At 43.9% G+C, this 13348-nt stretch overlaps 1 protein-coding gene across 1 annotated transcript in view; it reads right to left on the bottom strand.

The window, feature by feature from the left end:
• ANKRD17 (ankyrin repeat domain 17) overlaps nt 1-12538 on the bottom strand; it is a 131660-nt gene extending 119122 nt beyond the window's left edge. Inside the window, exon 1 of the mRNA XM_074950408.1 lies at nt 12239-12538. Within this exon, the coding sequence (XP_074806509.1) occupies nt 12239-12523 (285 nt within the window). The 5' untranslated portion in view covers nt 12524-12538. The remainder of the gene's footprint in view (nt 1-12238) is intronic.
• Nucleotides 12539-13348: the final 810 nt, after the last annotated feature.

The following is a 13348-nucleotide window of genomic DNA, read 5'->3' as shown; positions in this document are numbered from 1 at the left end:
AGCAAAGCCTGTTCTGTGCAGTTAATTGGACCATACCTGAGACATTTGATCTACTGGGAAGGGTAATACATCTGCCAGTAATAATGATTTAAAAGCTTTTAAAACAGGGACTCTGCCACAGAAAACCAGCCAAATCTCCACTCAGATTTCCCAAAACAATTTTAGTGAAAGCTATTCCAATGACCACCTCCAATAAGCAAGTACTGAAGTAGCAGCATGAGACTGTTCGACCTTTTAAGGAAGGCTCCTGTTAGAAAACGTTTCTTTTTCTGGTTCTTTTTTTGCTGTTAACAAGACTAAAGGAATCCTACATTTTTTCTGAGATTCCTTTCTCCAGATTTCTTTATTTCCATGTGGAAAATTCCCATGTGTATTTCCAGCACACATTTCTTACCACCAGTAAAGATCAGCACGAAAAAAAAAAAAACCAACCAGAGGATCACACAATTCTTGTCACATTCTTTCTATTGAATTCCTTATAGTCAAACTAAAAACAAAAACCTTAACTCTGGCCTCACCTAGATAAATGTATTCCCCATATAAAATGTGTTGTGTAGTGAAAGTGTTATTTGAAGAAGAGGAAGTCCAAGGTAAGAGTTAAGGTTTCTTGGATGTGTGTGTTATGCGTGCTTGTTTGTAAAGACAAAGTGAGCTTTTTTTGTGGAGCTGCAAAAACGTTTGGGTGTTCTGTCCGATATGTTGAATCTCGTTGCTGTGGATGCTATTGCTCCCTTACCGGGTGATTTCCCTGGTTTGTACTGATTGTAGATATGTGCACTTGAACTTTCTTATCTAGCCATACAGCAACTCTTGTCCAAGCTCTCATCACCTCATGTCTGGACTCCTGCAACATCCATCTCTCTTGACTTGACACATGCAATCTTGCCCCACTCATATCCATTCAGAATGCTTCTGCAAAGATTATTTTCCTAGCCCACTGTTTTGACCATGTCAACCCTCTCTTTACAGATCTCCACTGGGTGCCTTTTCTTTAATGCATCAAAACATAAGCTACCTGTGTTCACTTTCAGGACAGGTCTATCACCACCTTATTTATCATTTGCTATCAAGCTATTGATGCTCACCACCTATCGGCCCATGATGCCAGTTTCCCATGCAGCCCCTCACACAAGGGAGGTGCTCCCCATAACCATCTGCAAAGCTACCTCCATATCCACCTTCAAATTCGTCACAATTCTTCTTTGTCACGATGCCTACAAAAACTTAACAGTTAGGTACTGTGTGCAGAGATCACAGACTATCATGATGATGTATCATCTCACTATTTCCTTGTACTCCATCTGTCTGTATCTACCAATTGTCTTCTGTCTTGTATTTAGATTATAAATTCTTGGGGCAGGGACCATCTTTTTGTTCTATTTGTACAGCACCTGGAACAACAGAGTCCTGGTAACTGCTTCAGTGCTACAACGATACAAATAAACAACGTAACAGCCATACTGGGTCAGACCCATGGTTCATCTAGCCCAGTAGCCTGTCTTCCAACAGCGGCCAGTGCCAGGTGCCGCAGAGGGAATGAACAGAACAGGTAATCATCAAGTGATCCATCCCCTGTCGCCCATTCCCAGCTTCCGGCAAACAGAGGCTAGGGACATCATCCCTGCCAATAGCCACTGATGGACCTATCCTCCATGAATTTATCTAGTTCTTTTTTTAACCCTGTTATATTCTTGGCTTTCATAACATCCTCTGGCAAAGAGTTTCACAGATTGACTGTGCGCTGTGTGAAAAAATACTTCCTTTTGTTTGTTTTAAACCTGCTGCCTATTAATTTAATGTGGTTAACCCTATTTCTTGTGTTATGAGGAGTAAACACTTCCTTATTTACTTTCTCCACATCAGTCATTTTATAGACCTCTATCATATCCCCCCTTAGTCGTCTCTTTTCCAAGCTGAAAAGTCCCAGTCTTATTAATCTCTCCTCATATGGAAACTGTTCCATACCTCTAATAATTTTTGTTGCCCTTTTCTGAACCTTTTGCAATTCCAATATAATAATAAAATGAGCAACCTTAACTCTTACATAACTATCTGCCGGGGGGAGAAGTGGGGCAGTTTCCTAAGTTTGGTTTTCCTCACCCTCTTAACGGGAAGGGGTGAAGTAGTGTTGGCAAGAGGTCTATCAGTCTACTGGGGCAAGGAGGAATATCAGTCAGCATAGACATAGAGGAGACAGGGAAAGTAGCAGAGCAGCATGGAGGCTGCTGGGAACCGAGGCAGCACAGTAATGCAAAGTCGTGGATGTGGCAGCAACGTGGGAGGATGATACAGTGACAGACATGTCTGCATAGATGTGAGGGAATGGGTCTGAGGGGTTTTTTTGTTGTTGGTTTTTTTCATAGAAGAGAGTAATGCCAGGGAGGAGCTTCACACAAAGAAAGCATAGGAAATTATCTGGAGCTGATCCTCCCCAACCACACTTTGTCCCTTCTCAGATTCTCTCCTGAAACACTTATTAGCAATTCATACTTAAAATTTCCCACGCTACTATATTAGCATGGTTGTATTCTGTGTGTAGTTCTTTAGTTGCTACATCTGATGAGACAAGTATAGAAAGATATGTCATCCAAAAATCAATAGGCGCTACTGGGTGTTCAACAACTTTGAAACTCAGTCTTAGGTGCCTATAGAGGGTCGTAGGAGCCTAACTTTACCCACCATTTTAAAAAAATCTTTTACCTGCTTAGCTTGGTTATGCCTTTCTCCATAAATTTAGGTTGGACTGTCAAAACTGACTAACAGGTTTAGCCACACAACTCCCATTAATTTCAATGGGAACTGTATGGCTAAATACACTTAAATAGCTTTGAAATTATCAACCTTAGTTCCTATCCTGGTTATATGAAAAATATTCAGTTTTCTAAGATTTATGATTATGAGTAAACTAGTGTTATTGTGGTTTGTTCTTGCTTGTTCGCAATAAAGTTTATTAATACTCAGCAGTTTCTTCTTTCATTCCTCCATCTTTCTTTTTTAGGTACCTATTTTATCCATTCATGAAGATTAGGACCTGACTTGAAGATTCTCAGGCCAAGAACTGGATCACAAGAGAAGAAAAAAAAAGTGCTTTTATGCCCCTCGTAATTTTAACTCCACTAAACATCATCTTCCAGTCCTGCAAAGGTTTACATACATGTCTAACTTTAAAAACACAAATAGCCCCATTAAGCTCAATGGATTCAAGTGTCTAAGTAGTCACAGGATCAGGGTCCCAGGCACCAATCCTGCAATGAGCTTGGTTACTCCAGTTCACAGAAGTCACTGCAGAATCAGGGATCATCACAATGAGTGGATGAGAACACTGAGCTCTTCTTATGGTAATTTATTGGCACATTCTTTACTGGAGCATCTAAGAGAAACTAATTTTGTACTGAGTTGCAATCTTAAGTTTTCACCAAGGCCAAATAAAAATGCAGAAGGAACATTCAAAAGGTTATACAAATACCATTTTTGTAGGCATGCCCTAAAGCACTCCTGTAACATTAGCATTCCCAGATATAATACTTAATCATTTCTGGATACCATCTGAGAATCCAGTAACAAACTGACTTAATATAAAACCAGAAACCTACACCTTAATATAATGAGATTCCTTGGGGAGGGAAAACTGATCTAACAAGTTAAACTTTCATGAAGCATGATTTGAGATTCAGGAAACAACTACACTAGAAGTCTTGTTTTATCCAAAGTAAAGGTTCAAATATGTTTTAAGAATTTGCAAAAAAAACCAAACCTCTGAGACTAACTGTAAAATGGTTTAAATATCTCTAATCCATTCAAGTTTATTTCATTGCAGTACATGTAATAAAATCAAATGCATACAAATACTTTTGATCTTTATGCATGTACAGAACAGATAATTATAGGTTTGCTCTGTTTCTTGGCTTTAGTTGTATTACATAGTTTAGCCAAAGCAAAATTGCTGAGACATGAGAAACATATATACACTTCTTTTAATAAACCAAAACATTAACACATTTTATAGAATCACTACTCAAACACTCTTGGATTGTGAATTCATTTCATGAAGAAACTGGGAATGAAAAAGGACGTTCTTAATTAAAACAGGATATCACAACGCCAAATGTAGAACTCTGAATTTCATCTTTTAAAGTAACTTTAATCTGTCTATTTTACTACTTGCTCTTCACATACAAATATCTACATCTATATAGCTTTCTGCTGACAGCCGTGCTTCTAAGAAGTCTGGAAGACAGATCTTTGAACTACCATATGGCATGTGACACGGAAAAAGCACTGGCTGTCAAACTCCATCCACCACATGCCAGTTTAAAGAACACGTGGGCAATATTAAGACGGAAGAAAAAACATGTTATAGCTACCAAATGTTTGTAACTAAGTTCACAATCTAATTCAGAACATTGAAGCACTCCCTGGCAGCACATGCCAGAAAAAAAAATACTGAAAATTTCAGTTACGCAATTAAAGCTTTACCAGTCGATTAATTAGCTTTTTGATCATCTGAAAAAAGTTACATAAATTATATAAAAATATTTACACACTTAATATGAAAACATCTAATTTTTCTTAAAATTTATTTTCATCCACTACTAGATACAGTCTATTTACAGTGCATTTCTTTCTGCTACAAGGCATTCTGAGTAGTCACAGCACTGTTGCCTGGATACTCAAGATTTCTTTGATGTATCTGCTGATCCAAGTGCAACTGCAATATAATTCCAATTTACTGGTCACATATGCAGAAGATTAAATTCCCCTCTAACAAAATTAGTAAATACAACCCCTTAACACAGATTGTGAGACTACAGTAAACATCAGAGTGGGCCTATATTAAACATAGCTATTATAGGGAAAATGCTAAATTATTCTAGTCCGTTAGAAAGTGTACTGCTACTGCTCATGACAACTGTAAAAAACTAAGGTATAAATTTTGCCATCAGGCACACATACTGATCTCCCACTAAGTAAATGTGAATTACATATGCACACCTGATAACAGAATTAGGCCATAATAGAAGATAACAGCTCTCTCACATAGAGTCTCCATTCTATGTGCTGAAAAAAGTTTAAGGATTTACTTCCTAACTGGTGGGTGGAGAAAACAGTGTTTGCCATATCCCTGCAGTCCTGCATCACACTTTTGGCAGTGACCATTAGCTAATGCTTCAAAGACATCACCCTGCACCCCCTTCGCCATCCCATGCACCTATCAAGTTGTGAATATTTGAGATTGCGAAGTTAGAAGGAAAAATCAGTTTAACTTCTTCCAAAATTCATGTACAGTACCTATTATTTTACACTGAGTTCTTAACAGTATTTAGAGTAATCCAAATGTTTTTCAAAAAGAAAAGGAGTACTTGTGGCACCTTAGAGACTAACCAATTTATTTGAGCATGAGCTTTCGTGAGCTACAGCTCACTTCATTGGATGCATACTGTAGCTCACGAAAGCTCATGCTCAAATAAATTGGTTAGTCTCTAAGGTGCCACAAGTACTCCTTTTCTTTTTGCGAATACAGACTAACACGGCTGTTACTCTGAAACCAAATGTTTTTGTTTCATTGTGAGACTATTTCTCACTGATTTACCACCTGAGATAATTGCAACCACTTGTTCCAAAATTGCTTCCTGTGAAGGTGACCTATAAAAGGAAAAAAAATTGGTTTGGTCTTTTCCTTCTTTATATTGAAGATGTATTACATGCACGCCTGGAGGCCCTAACCAGAATCAAGTCCCTACAGTGCCAAGCACAGTACAAATATGTAGCAAGGAACAGTCACTGTCCTTAAGCATTTATAGTTCATACATTCTAAGGGAGCACTGATCATCTAGATTGATTTTCTACATAACACAGGCCACAGAACTTCCACAAAATAATTCGTTTGAACTTGAGCATCTCTTTTAGAAAAGCATACAATTTTTATTTAGAAATTGCCAGTGAAAGAGAATCCTCCACAACTTTTAATAACTTGTTCTAATAGATACTTACCCTCATTGTTAAAAATATACACTTTATTTCCACTCTGAATTTAACTAGCTTCAACTTCAAACCTTTGGATCTTTTTATATCGTCGTCTGCCAGACTGAAGAGCCTATTATCTAATTTGTTCTCCATTTAGGTATTTACAGATGGATCAAGTCACTCTCACCAGACAATACAGGGAAAGTGTCGAGGAAAGGGAAATAAAATCTCAGAAATGTAGGGCTGGAAAGGTTGTTAAAAGGTCATCTCATCCACCACCTTCATAACTAGACTATCGCGGACAAGATGTTATCTAACCTTTCCTTAAAAATCTCCAATGATGGGGATTCCACAAATGTAACTTCCTAGTACACCAGTACACCTATCTCTTGCTTCTGTTATATTGCTCTATTCCGTGCTATTTTTTTTTTGGGGGGGGGGGGGGGTGACGACCTCTGGACATTCTCTCCTCATGCGGATTGCCTGTTTGCTCCAACCCCCTCGCAAACACTACTTCAGTGTGTCTTTATCTTAGCCTCATTCCACCTCTCCTCCATGCTCCAGCCTCCCTCTTTTCCATACCGTATCTTCCCTCTCCCTTCAGCTTTCTGAGTGTTTTGCTAATCCCTTCCAAAAAAAGAAAACAAAAATGTTTTTTTTTTAAAAAATCCCAAACATTAAGAGAGCATAGATCTGATCAGTTGCTTTAACTCACCAAACCATATTCCAATTGTTTAATGTTTAAGAGACCAATGCATACCAGCTAAACTTTACTAGTGATATTTAAACTGACAAGAGTATGGATCATTTCTGAAGATGAGGAATTAAGGGGAAACGGGTTCTACCGTGTGTGCATGTGCACTTTCACACACTTGTCTATTAAGAATTCTCTAAAAAATATTAAAGGCTAATCAAGCTAAGAATATAAGATTTATTCTCATCTAAGTATTTTTCCACAGGAATTAAAAACACAACAGAAGAGCTGCATGAAGAAAGCCAAGTATGCAGAGTAAAATGTTAAAAAAAAAAATCAAGATTTAGTCTGTTAAAGCGCTTCACTATTGTTAAAGAAAATTCCCTTACGTGCAAAAGATTCCAAACACATTTCCTACCCAGGAGATACTGAATATTACTTCATATAAAATATGAATCTCCTTTCCCCATAATAAATTCCCACATCCCATGTACCTAAAGAAGCTGATGGACATTTTGGATCGTAAAGCTGCGCACAATTTACCAAGTTATATTATTTCTGTCTGAAATCAGTAAGAGCAGGACTAGACCTTGGCTGTCAGCAAGCATCTTGGATTTCCAACGGAAAAGCATATTGTAAAGACGGGAGAAATCACAGGTCTCCAAATGTATCCTAATTAGTTCTTTGAATGTTAAATTCTCCTTATTGGATATCCAAACTTCTATGTCTAGTCTGGGAATTTTTCAGTAATTGTGAACAGGACTAAGTAAATTCATAAGACTATAATGCCAAGGAGCATCTAGATTCCAAAACTGCTCTTTCTGTGATCAAAATTCCAACTATGCATCCAGCTCTGCTGTTATTCTTCCCCTGCCTCATCGTGATATTATAATAATGGGTTTTTTTCTCTCTCCATGTCTTGATGCTGGACCTTTATTTAACACGCCATAAGGAAACCAGCAAACATAGGGATTGGCTTAATATTACAAAGAGATGGAAAAGCAGAGACATGTTCTCAACATTTCTGCTTCTCCTATCCCATCATATATACAATATAAAATGATGTTTACTGGCATGAGAAAGCATCTGGAAGGGGCTAAATGTGGTTTCTCACTTTTTTTTGTCCAAAGTGTTTGCAGTCTGGAAGTTCTATCGGATCAATCACTGCTCCTGGATTCTCAGTTGCCCATAGTGCCTACTATGGGCTACAGCTGGGTGACAGCCACTTTGCTACCTCCAAACTCGTCTACTGCAATGAATTATACTTGGGGCTACTCTTTAAGACCACACAAGACTTCAGCCATGTAAAATGCAACTGCCCAACTGCATATTTCGATGGGGTGGGGAGGAGACAGTATGGCACTATAAATGCATACCACCTGTGCAGTGCTAGATAGTTGCTAAGTTTGCTACAGTTACTCAAGGCACTCAACTTTAAACTTTGCATGGTCTGGTACTTAGTTCTCCACAAGACTGCTTCACACTATTTCTCTCACTACAGCCGTGTAGATCAGCAGGATGCTCGTGGTGCTGGCAGTATTCAACCGAACTTCTTAGCATTCAAGTACATTTATATAAAAAGGTTTAGATCCCATAGTGAGATACACTAATACAGTGGTCAAACTTTAAAGGTGCCTCAGTTTTGAAAGATTTTACCAGTTAAAGAGACAATACTCCCTATACTTAAATTAGGAAATGCCAACAGAACCAATAATATCTCAAAGCAATAGAAACAAAGTGTGCCCACTTGATATATCATTTTTAGCATAATGAAGTCTTTAAATGAAAGACACTTGTGTAAGTGTCTGTCAGTTACTGTGGAAATAGATGCAGAATATGTTTCTTTAGCACTAAAGTACCATAGTCATCTTTAAATCTGGCATTACACAATAAAATAGAAAAATTCTAATTTAAAACTACTGTAAAAAACAACTGATGTTAAGGTAAAACTCAGTCTCTGCTCCTTATAAATACATTAAGCTCATCTCGATAACCAAAACATCTCAAAAGAGGCTTACTTTATCCGTATTTTATTTGCTATTAAGAACTGAGTAGTTTAATTCTGACAGTGAGAAGTTTAGATTTTATAAATGAATTATTGTAAGAATGATGTTTAAAAAGGAGAGAACAAATGTTAAAATTAACAGGTTACAAGACTGAAAAACTACTTAGCAAAATTAGTATGTGTTCATATAAAATACAAGTACAAACTGAGCACTCTAGCTCTTATTTGCCTTTTCCAATAATATGCATACCTGACACTCAACACTGAATGGAAACCAGGTTAAAACAAGGATAAGAGAATATTTTAATACTATGTATAATTGTGACACTAACATAATCAGGCAAGTACATTACGCATGTCCAACCATTTTCTCAAATATCTCACTGAAGAGGGTCATGGTGGCCTCTTTCAAAAGCTAAGAACTAGCTGATTGTCATGGTTATGAAAGATGATTGTGCAGAAAATAGTTTAAGAAATATGTAAAATGCTATTAGATTGCAAAACTGTTAAAAAGTGAGGCCTGTCACCTGAGGTGAGGCAGGGTCTCAGGGCAAATTCAACTGAAGTTGAGAACAAAGGATATCTGTGGAGACAAGCACTGCCTGGACCAGGTGGAAACTTACAAAGACAAACAAACCCCTGGAGAGCTCTCTGAAGAGGGGGCCCCTTGAGCTAAAAGACAGTAGAGTGTAACTGTTTAAGGGCCAAAGAAATGAGCCAGGCGGTTTTTATCCATTACAGAGGAGAAACTGCAGCAGGGGTGTCTCATGAAAGGTAGATCCCCAACTTTCTAAATTGGACAAGGGCTGCAAGGACTCACCACTGTGTGAGAAATACCTTATTAGTCAGGAAAATAACTTACCCTTATATTTGCTTTTATTTGAATCTCTATCTCAAACTCTGTTAAATAAACTTCAGTTTGGTTTTACTATAGCACAAGGGACTTAGATGTGTCTATGAAGAGCACTGAAGGGATGTGAAACCAGTAAACTAGGGTGCACTGTTTGCCTGAGGCAATGGATCAGTGTACACTGCAGGTGCTCAGAAGATAAGGGACTGGGCACTCAAGGGTAACAAAGTGGGGCATGTAAATGGCTAGCCTACAATGGGAAAGAGTGAGGCTTGTGAAGCTCAGAACAGGGCGCCTATGTTGTCAGCAGTCAGTAGCTGGGGACAAAGAGTTTCTCCTGGTGTGCACAGATAGCTCCCTTCCGCTGTAAGCGGGGAGCAGTGATTCATTCTGGATACACTGGGTAACCCCTAAAAGTGTGTCTATGATTAGTTTATGAATTCCACTGCTGCAGGATATTCCTGAGAAAAATAACAAAAGGATACAAGACGACTACACATTTCAGAAAGCAAAAACATCTGCATTTATACAAAGAAAAAATTTACAAACCTATCCATTTTCATCAGTCTAAACAAATTGATCAAACTGAGGTCAGAAGCTTCTCTTCCATGGAATAGTATAAAAAAGATGATAGTGCAGGTACGCCTTTCCTTCAAGTACTCTGGTATTTTAAGTGAGGTACAATACTGGATTAGATGGGGAAGGAATTTTCTTCCCAGGTCAAATTGGCAGAGACCCTGGGGTTTTATTTTGCTCCCTCTGGGTCACTTGCTGGCTTCAGCTAGAGTAAATGGTGGATTCTCTGTAACATGAAGTCTTTAAATCAAGTTTAGAGAACTTCAGTAACTCAATCAGCAGTTATGGCCTATTACAGGAGTGGATGGGTGAGGTTCTGTACCTATCAGGCCACAGGTGGTCAGACTAGATGATCAGGATGGTCCCTTCTGGACAGAAAATCTAGGTCTATAACGCAATTAAACATAGGGTGACCATACGTCACGTTCTGCCCAGGACAGTCTCTTTTTTAAGCCCTGTCCCAGCTGTCCTGACTTTTTGGGGGCAAAACTTGGCATTTGTCCCATTTGCTCTTGCCAACTGCTCATCTTGCCAAATGTTTAGGGAGAGTGGGCTCAGGCTGGCCCCGTGTGGGCGGGCCCTGCTTAGGTCTGGGGGGTGAGAGGCTTGGGCTGGGCCCACTCAGGCCCCGGTGGCTTGGGTCGTGCAGGTGTGGGGGGAGCGGCTTGGGCCAGCCCCACATGGGCCCTCCAAGGCCAGTAGCTAATGCCAGCCCCGCACGGGGGAAGGGGGGCATGGAGCCTCAGGCTAGACCCAGGCAGTGTCCCTTAGTTAAACATCCATGGCTGGCCCATGTCAGCTAACAGCAGCAGACACATCTGGGCTTGGGCTGAGACCCCACAAGTGGGGATGCTTCACCACAAGCTTTGATGTGCATATGCCATTCTATAGCCCACCAATCTGAATCCCCAAAGTGATTCAGCTGGGCTGGTGTTTAATTGCAGTATAAAGACCCTATGAGTCTATAAGATGAACCATCAATATGTTCAAGTATAGACAGCCCCATTGATCACAGTCTCAGTGAGAGATTATGAATCACATAGAACTTGTACATTATCAGTTTGTTGTCGGTCTAAAATATTGATCGGACAGCATTTGAATTAACAAAATTGCTCTGTGTCTTGGTTCTCTCATTCAAAACAATACCAGCACCTTAAGTAAAACGGATAATCATCTAAAGCAGTGCTACTCAAAGTGGTGTGGTCCACGGACCGGTGCCGGTCCACGAGCCATCGGCTGCTGGTCTGCGTGCACATAAGGGGAAAAAAACTGCCAGTCCCCCTCATCAGATAGCTTGAGAAGCACTGGTCTAAAGGCTCCTTAAATATACTGATGATCTGTGCCCCTACTTAAAACTGGCTTCTCTTTCCACTTCAGTCTTAATAGTGCACCACATTATACAAAGCTCCTCAAGTCCTTTTCCGGTCAAAAGGTCCTCCCCATGCACAACCTTTCAAAAAGTAGTTGGAGGGGAGCGGAGGTTTGCCCCACACCAACTCACTCGCAGCGACACCCGTGGGACTCGCTCTGCGTGCCGCCGGCTGAGGCAGCTTGGAGAAGAAAGAGCCTGGAGCGGGGGGAACCCGGCAAAAGCCACTTCGCCCCCTGCCGTTTTCAAAGGGCAAAGGAGCAAGCGCAGCACGGCGCGGCCAGCCCCACATCCCCCGGGGGGGCTGCAATCACCGCCCGGACCCTCGCGTGGAGGGGGGGACGACACCCGCTTGAGGGAGCGGGTCGTCCCCCCCGCCGCCGCCGCCGCCCACCGCCGGCGCCGACCAGCCGCCGCAACCCGACCCCCTGCGCTTCCCCTCTCTCCGGGGGCAGCGCGGTGCGGTGCTGCCCCCTCCCGCCCGCGCGGAGCCCTGCCCCGGCCAGCGGGCGGCTTATGAAACCGGCTCGCCCGGGCCCGCCGCGGGGAGCCCGCTCCCGCCGCCCTGGGCCCGGCTCGCTCCGACCGCCGGCTCCCGGGCCGCGCAGCGTGAGCCGCGAAAGGGCGGGGGGGGGCACACCGGGCGCGCCCCCCCCCGGCACGTGTCGGTTGAGTCCTCTCCCCCCCCCGACACCTGCCAGCCAAGCCCCCCCCCCCAGACCTCGAGACCGCAGCGACCCCCCCCCGCCCCGGCACCTGCCAGCCGAGCCCCCCCCGTACCTCAGACACCTCCTCCTCTTCCTCCTCCTCCTCCTCCTCCTCGCTGCCGCCGTCGCTGCTCTCGCTGCCCCCGCTGTCGCTGCTGCTGGCCGGGCGGCAGGTCCGGCTGCGCTTGGGCTTCTGCGGCTTCTTGTGCAGCAGCAGGTCGCAGACCCGCACCAGCCCCCGCGGCGCCGGCGCCGCCGCCGCCGGCGAGGACTTGCCGCCGCTCAGCCCCGCGGGGGGACCTGGCCCGGCCGCGGGGCTCCCGGCATCGCCGCCGCCGTCTCCTTCCGCCTTGTCCATGGCTGGGGGCCGCGCTCGGGAGGCACCCGGGGCTGCTGTCGCCGCTGCCTCGGTCACCTCTAGCGCCGGCGCCGCGCCACTTCTCGCGATACTTGGCGCCGCCGTCACTCGGGCCGGGTGCCGCCGCCGCTGTTGCCTCTCGCTCCCTGCCGGGCCCTTCCGCCCGGCTCCTTCTGCGCACGCGCCGCCCGCCGGAAACGCTGCTCTACGTCATGAGGCTCGGCGCCCGCCGCCTCCCCTCGGGCGCCTGCTCTCCGGCTCGCGCCGGCCGCTCGCTTTGGACTCGGAGCGGCGCCGTCTCGCGCGTCTCCCCCTCCCCCTCGTAGCCCGGCCGGCGCGAGCCCTTGTCCGTCCTCGGCTCCCGCCTCTTCTGAGGCGGGGCGATTCCTCCCCGGACTCCTGGGTTCCTTGTCCCTCGGCGGGGCGGTCCCAGCGCAAGGCCCCGGCCGTCCCGCAACCCCTATTCCCCCGCTGAAAGCAGTGCCCGGGGGGGGGCACGTGGAAAAAACCCTCCACCGGCTTCCCTTTCTCCTCGTTCGTGGGGCTAAGCAGGGCAAGTGAGCTGTGCTCCTGCCCCACGATCCCGCCCTCTCCTCCCATTTACCAGGTAGAAGAGGGCTCGGTGCTGTGGTCGCGGCACATGCAGAACCTACAGCACTTCGCTCTGACCCAGCACTTTTCATCTGTAGCTCTCAAAGCGCTTTGCAAAGCTGTATCCCCATTTGACAGGGAAACTGAGGCACAGAGGTGCTGTGACTTGCCCAGGATCACCCACCAGGCCAGGGGCTGTGCTAGGAATAGAACCCAGGGCACCTGAGTGTCATG

This window comes from Natator depressus, chromosome 4 (genome assembly GCF_965152275.1).
Source record: "Natator depressus isolate rNatDep1 chromosome 4, rNatDep2.hap1, whole genome shotgun sequence".
In the NCBI taxonomy this organism is placed as follows: domain Eukaryota; kingdom Metazoa; phylum Chordata; order Testudines; family Cheloniidae; genus Natator; species Natator depressus.
This window is presented reverse-complemented; position numbering and strand designations above follow the sequence as displayed.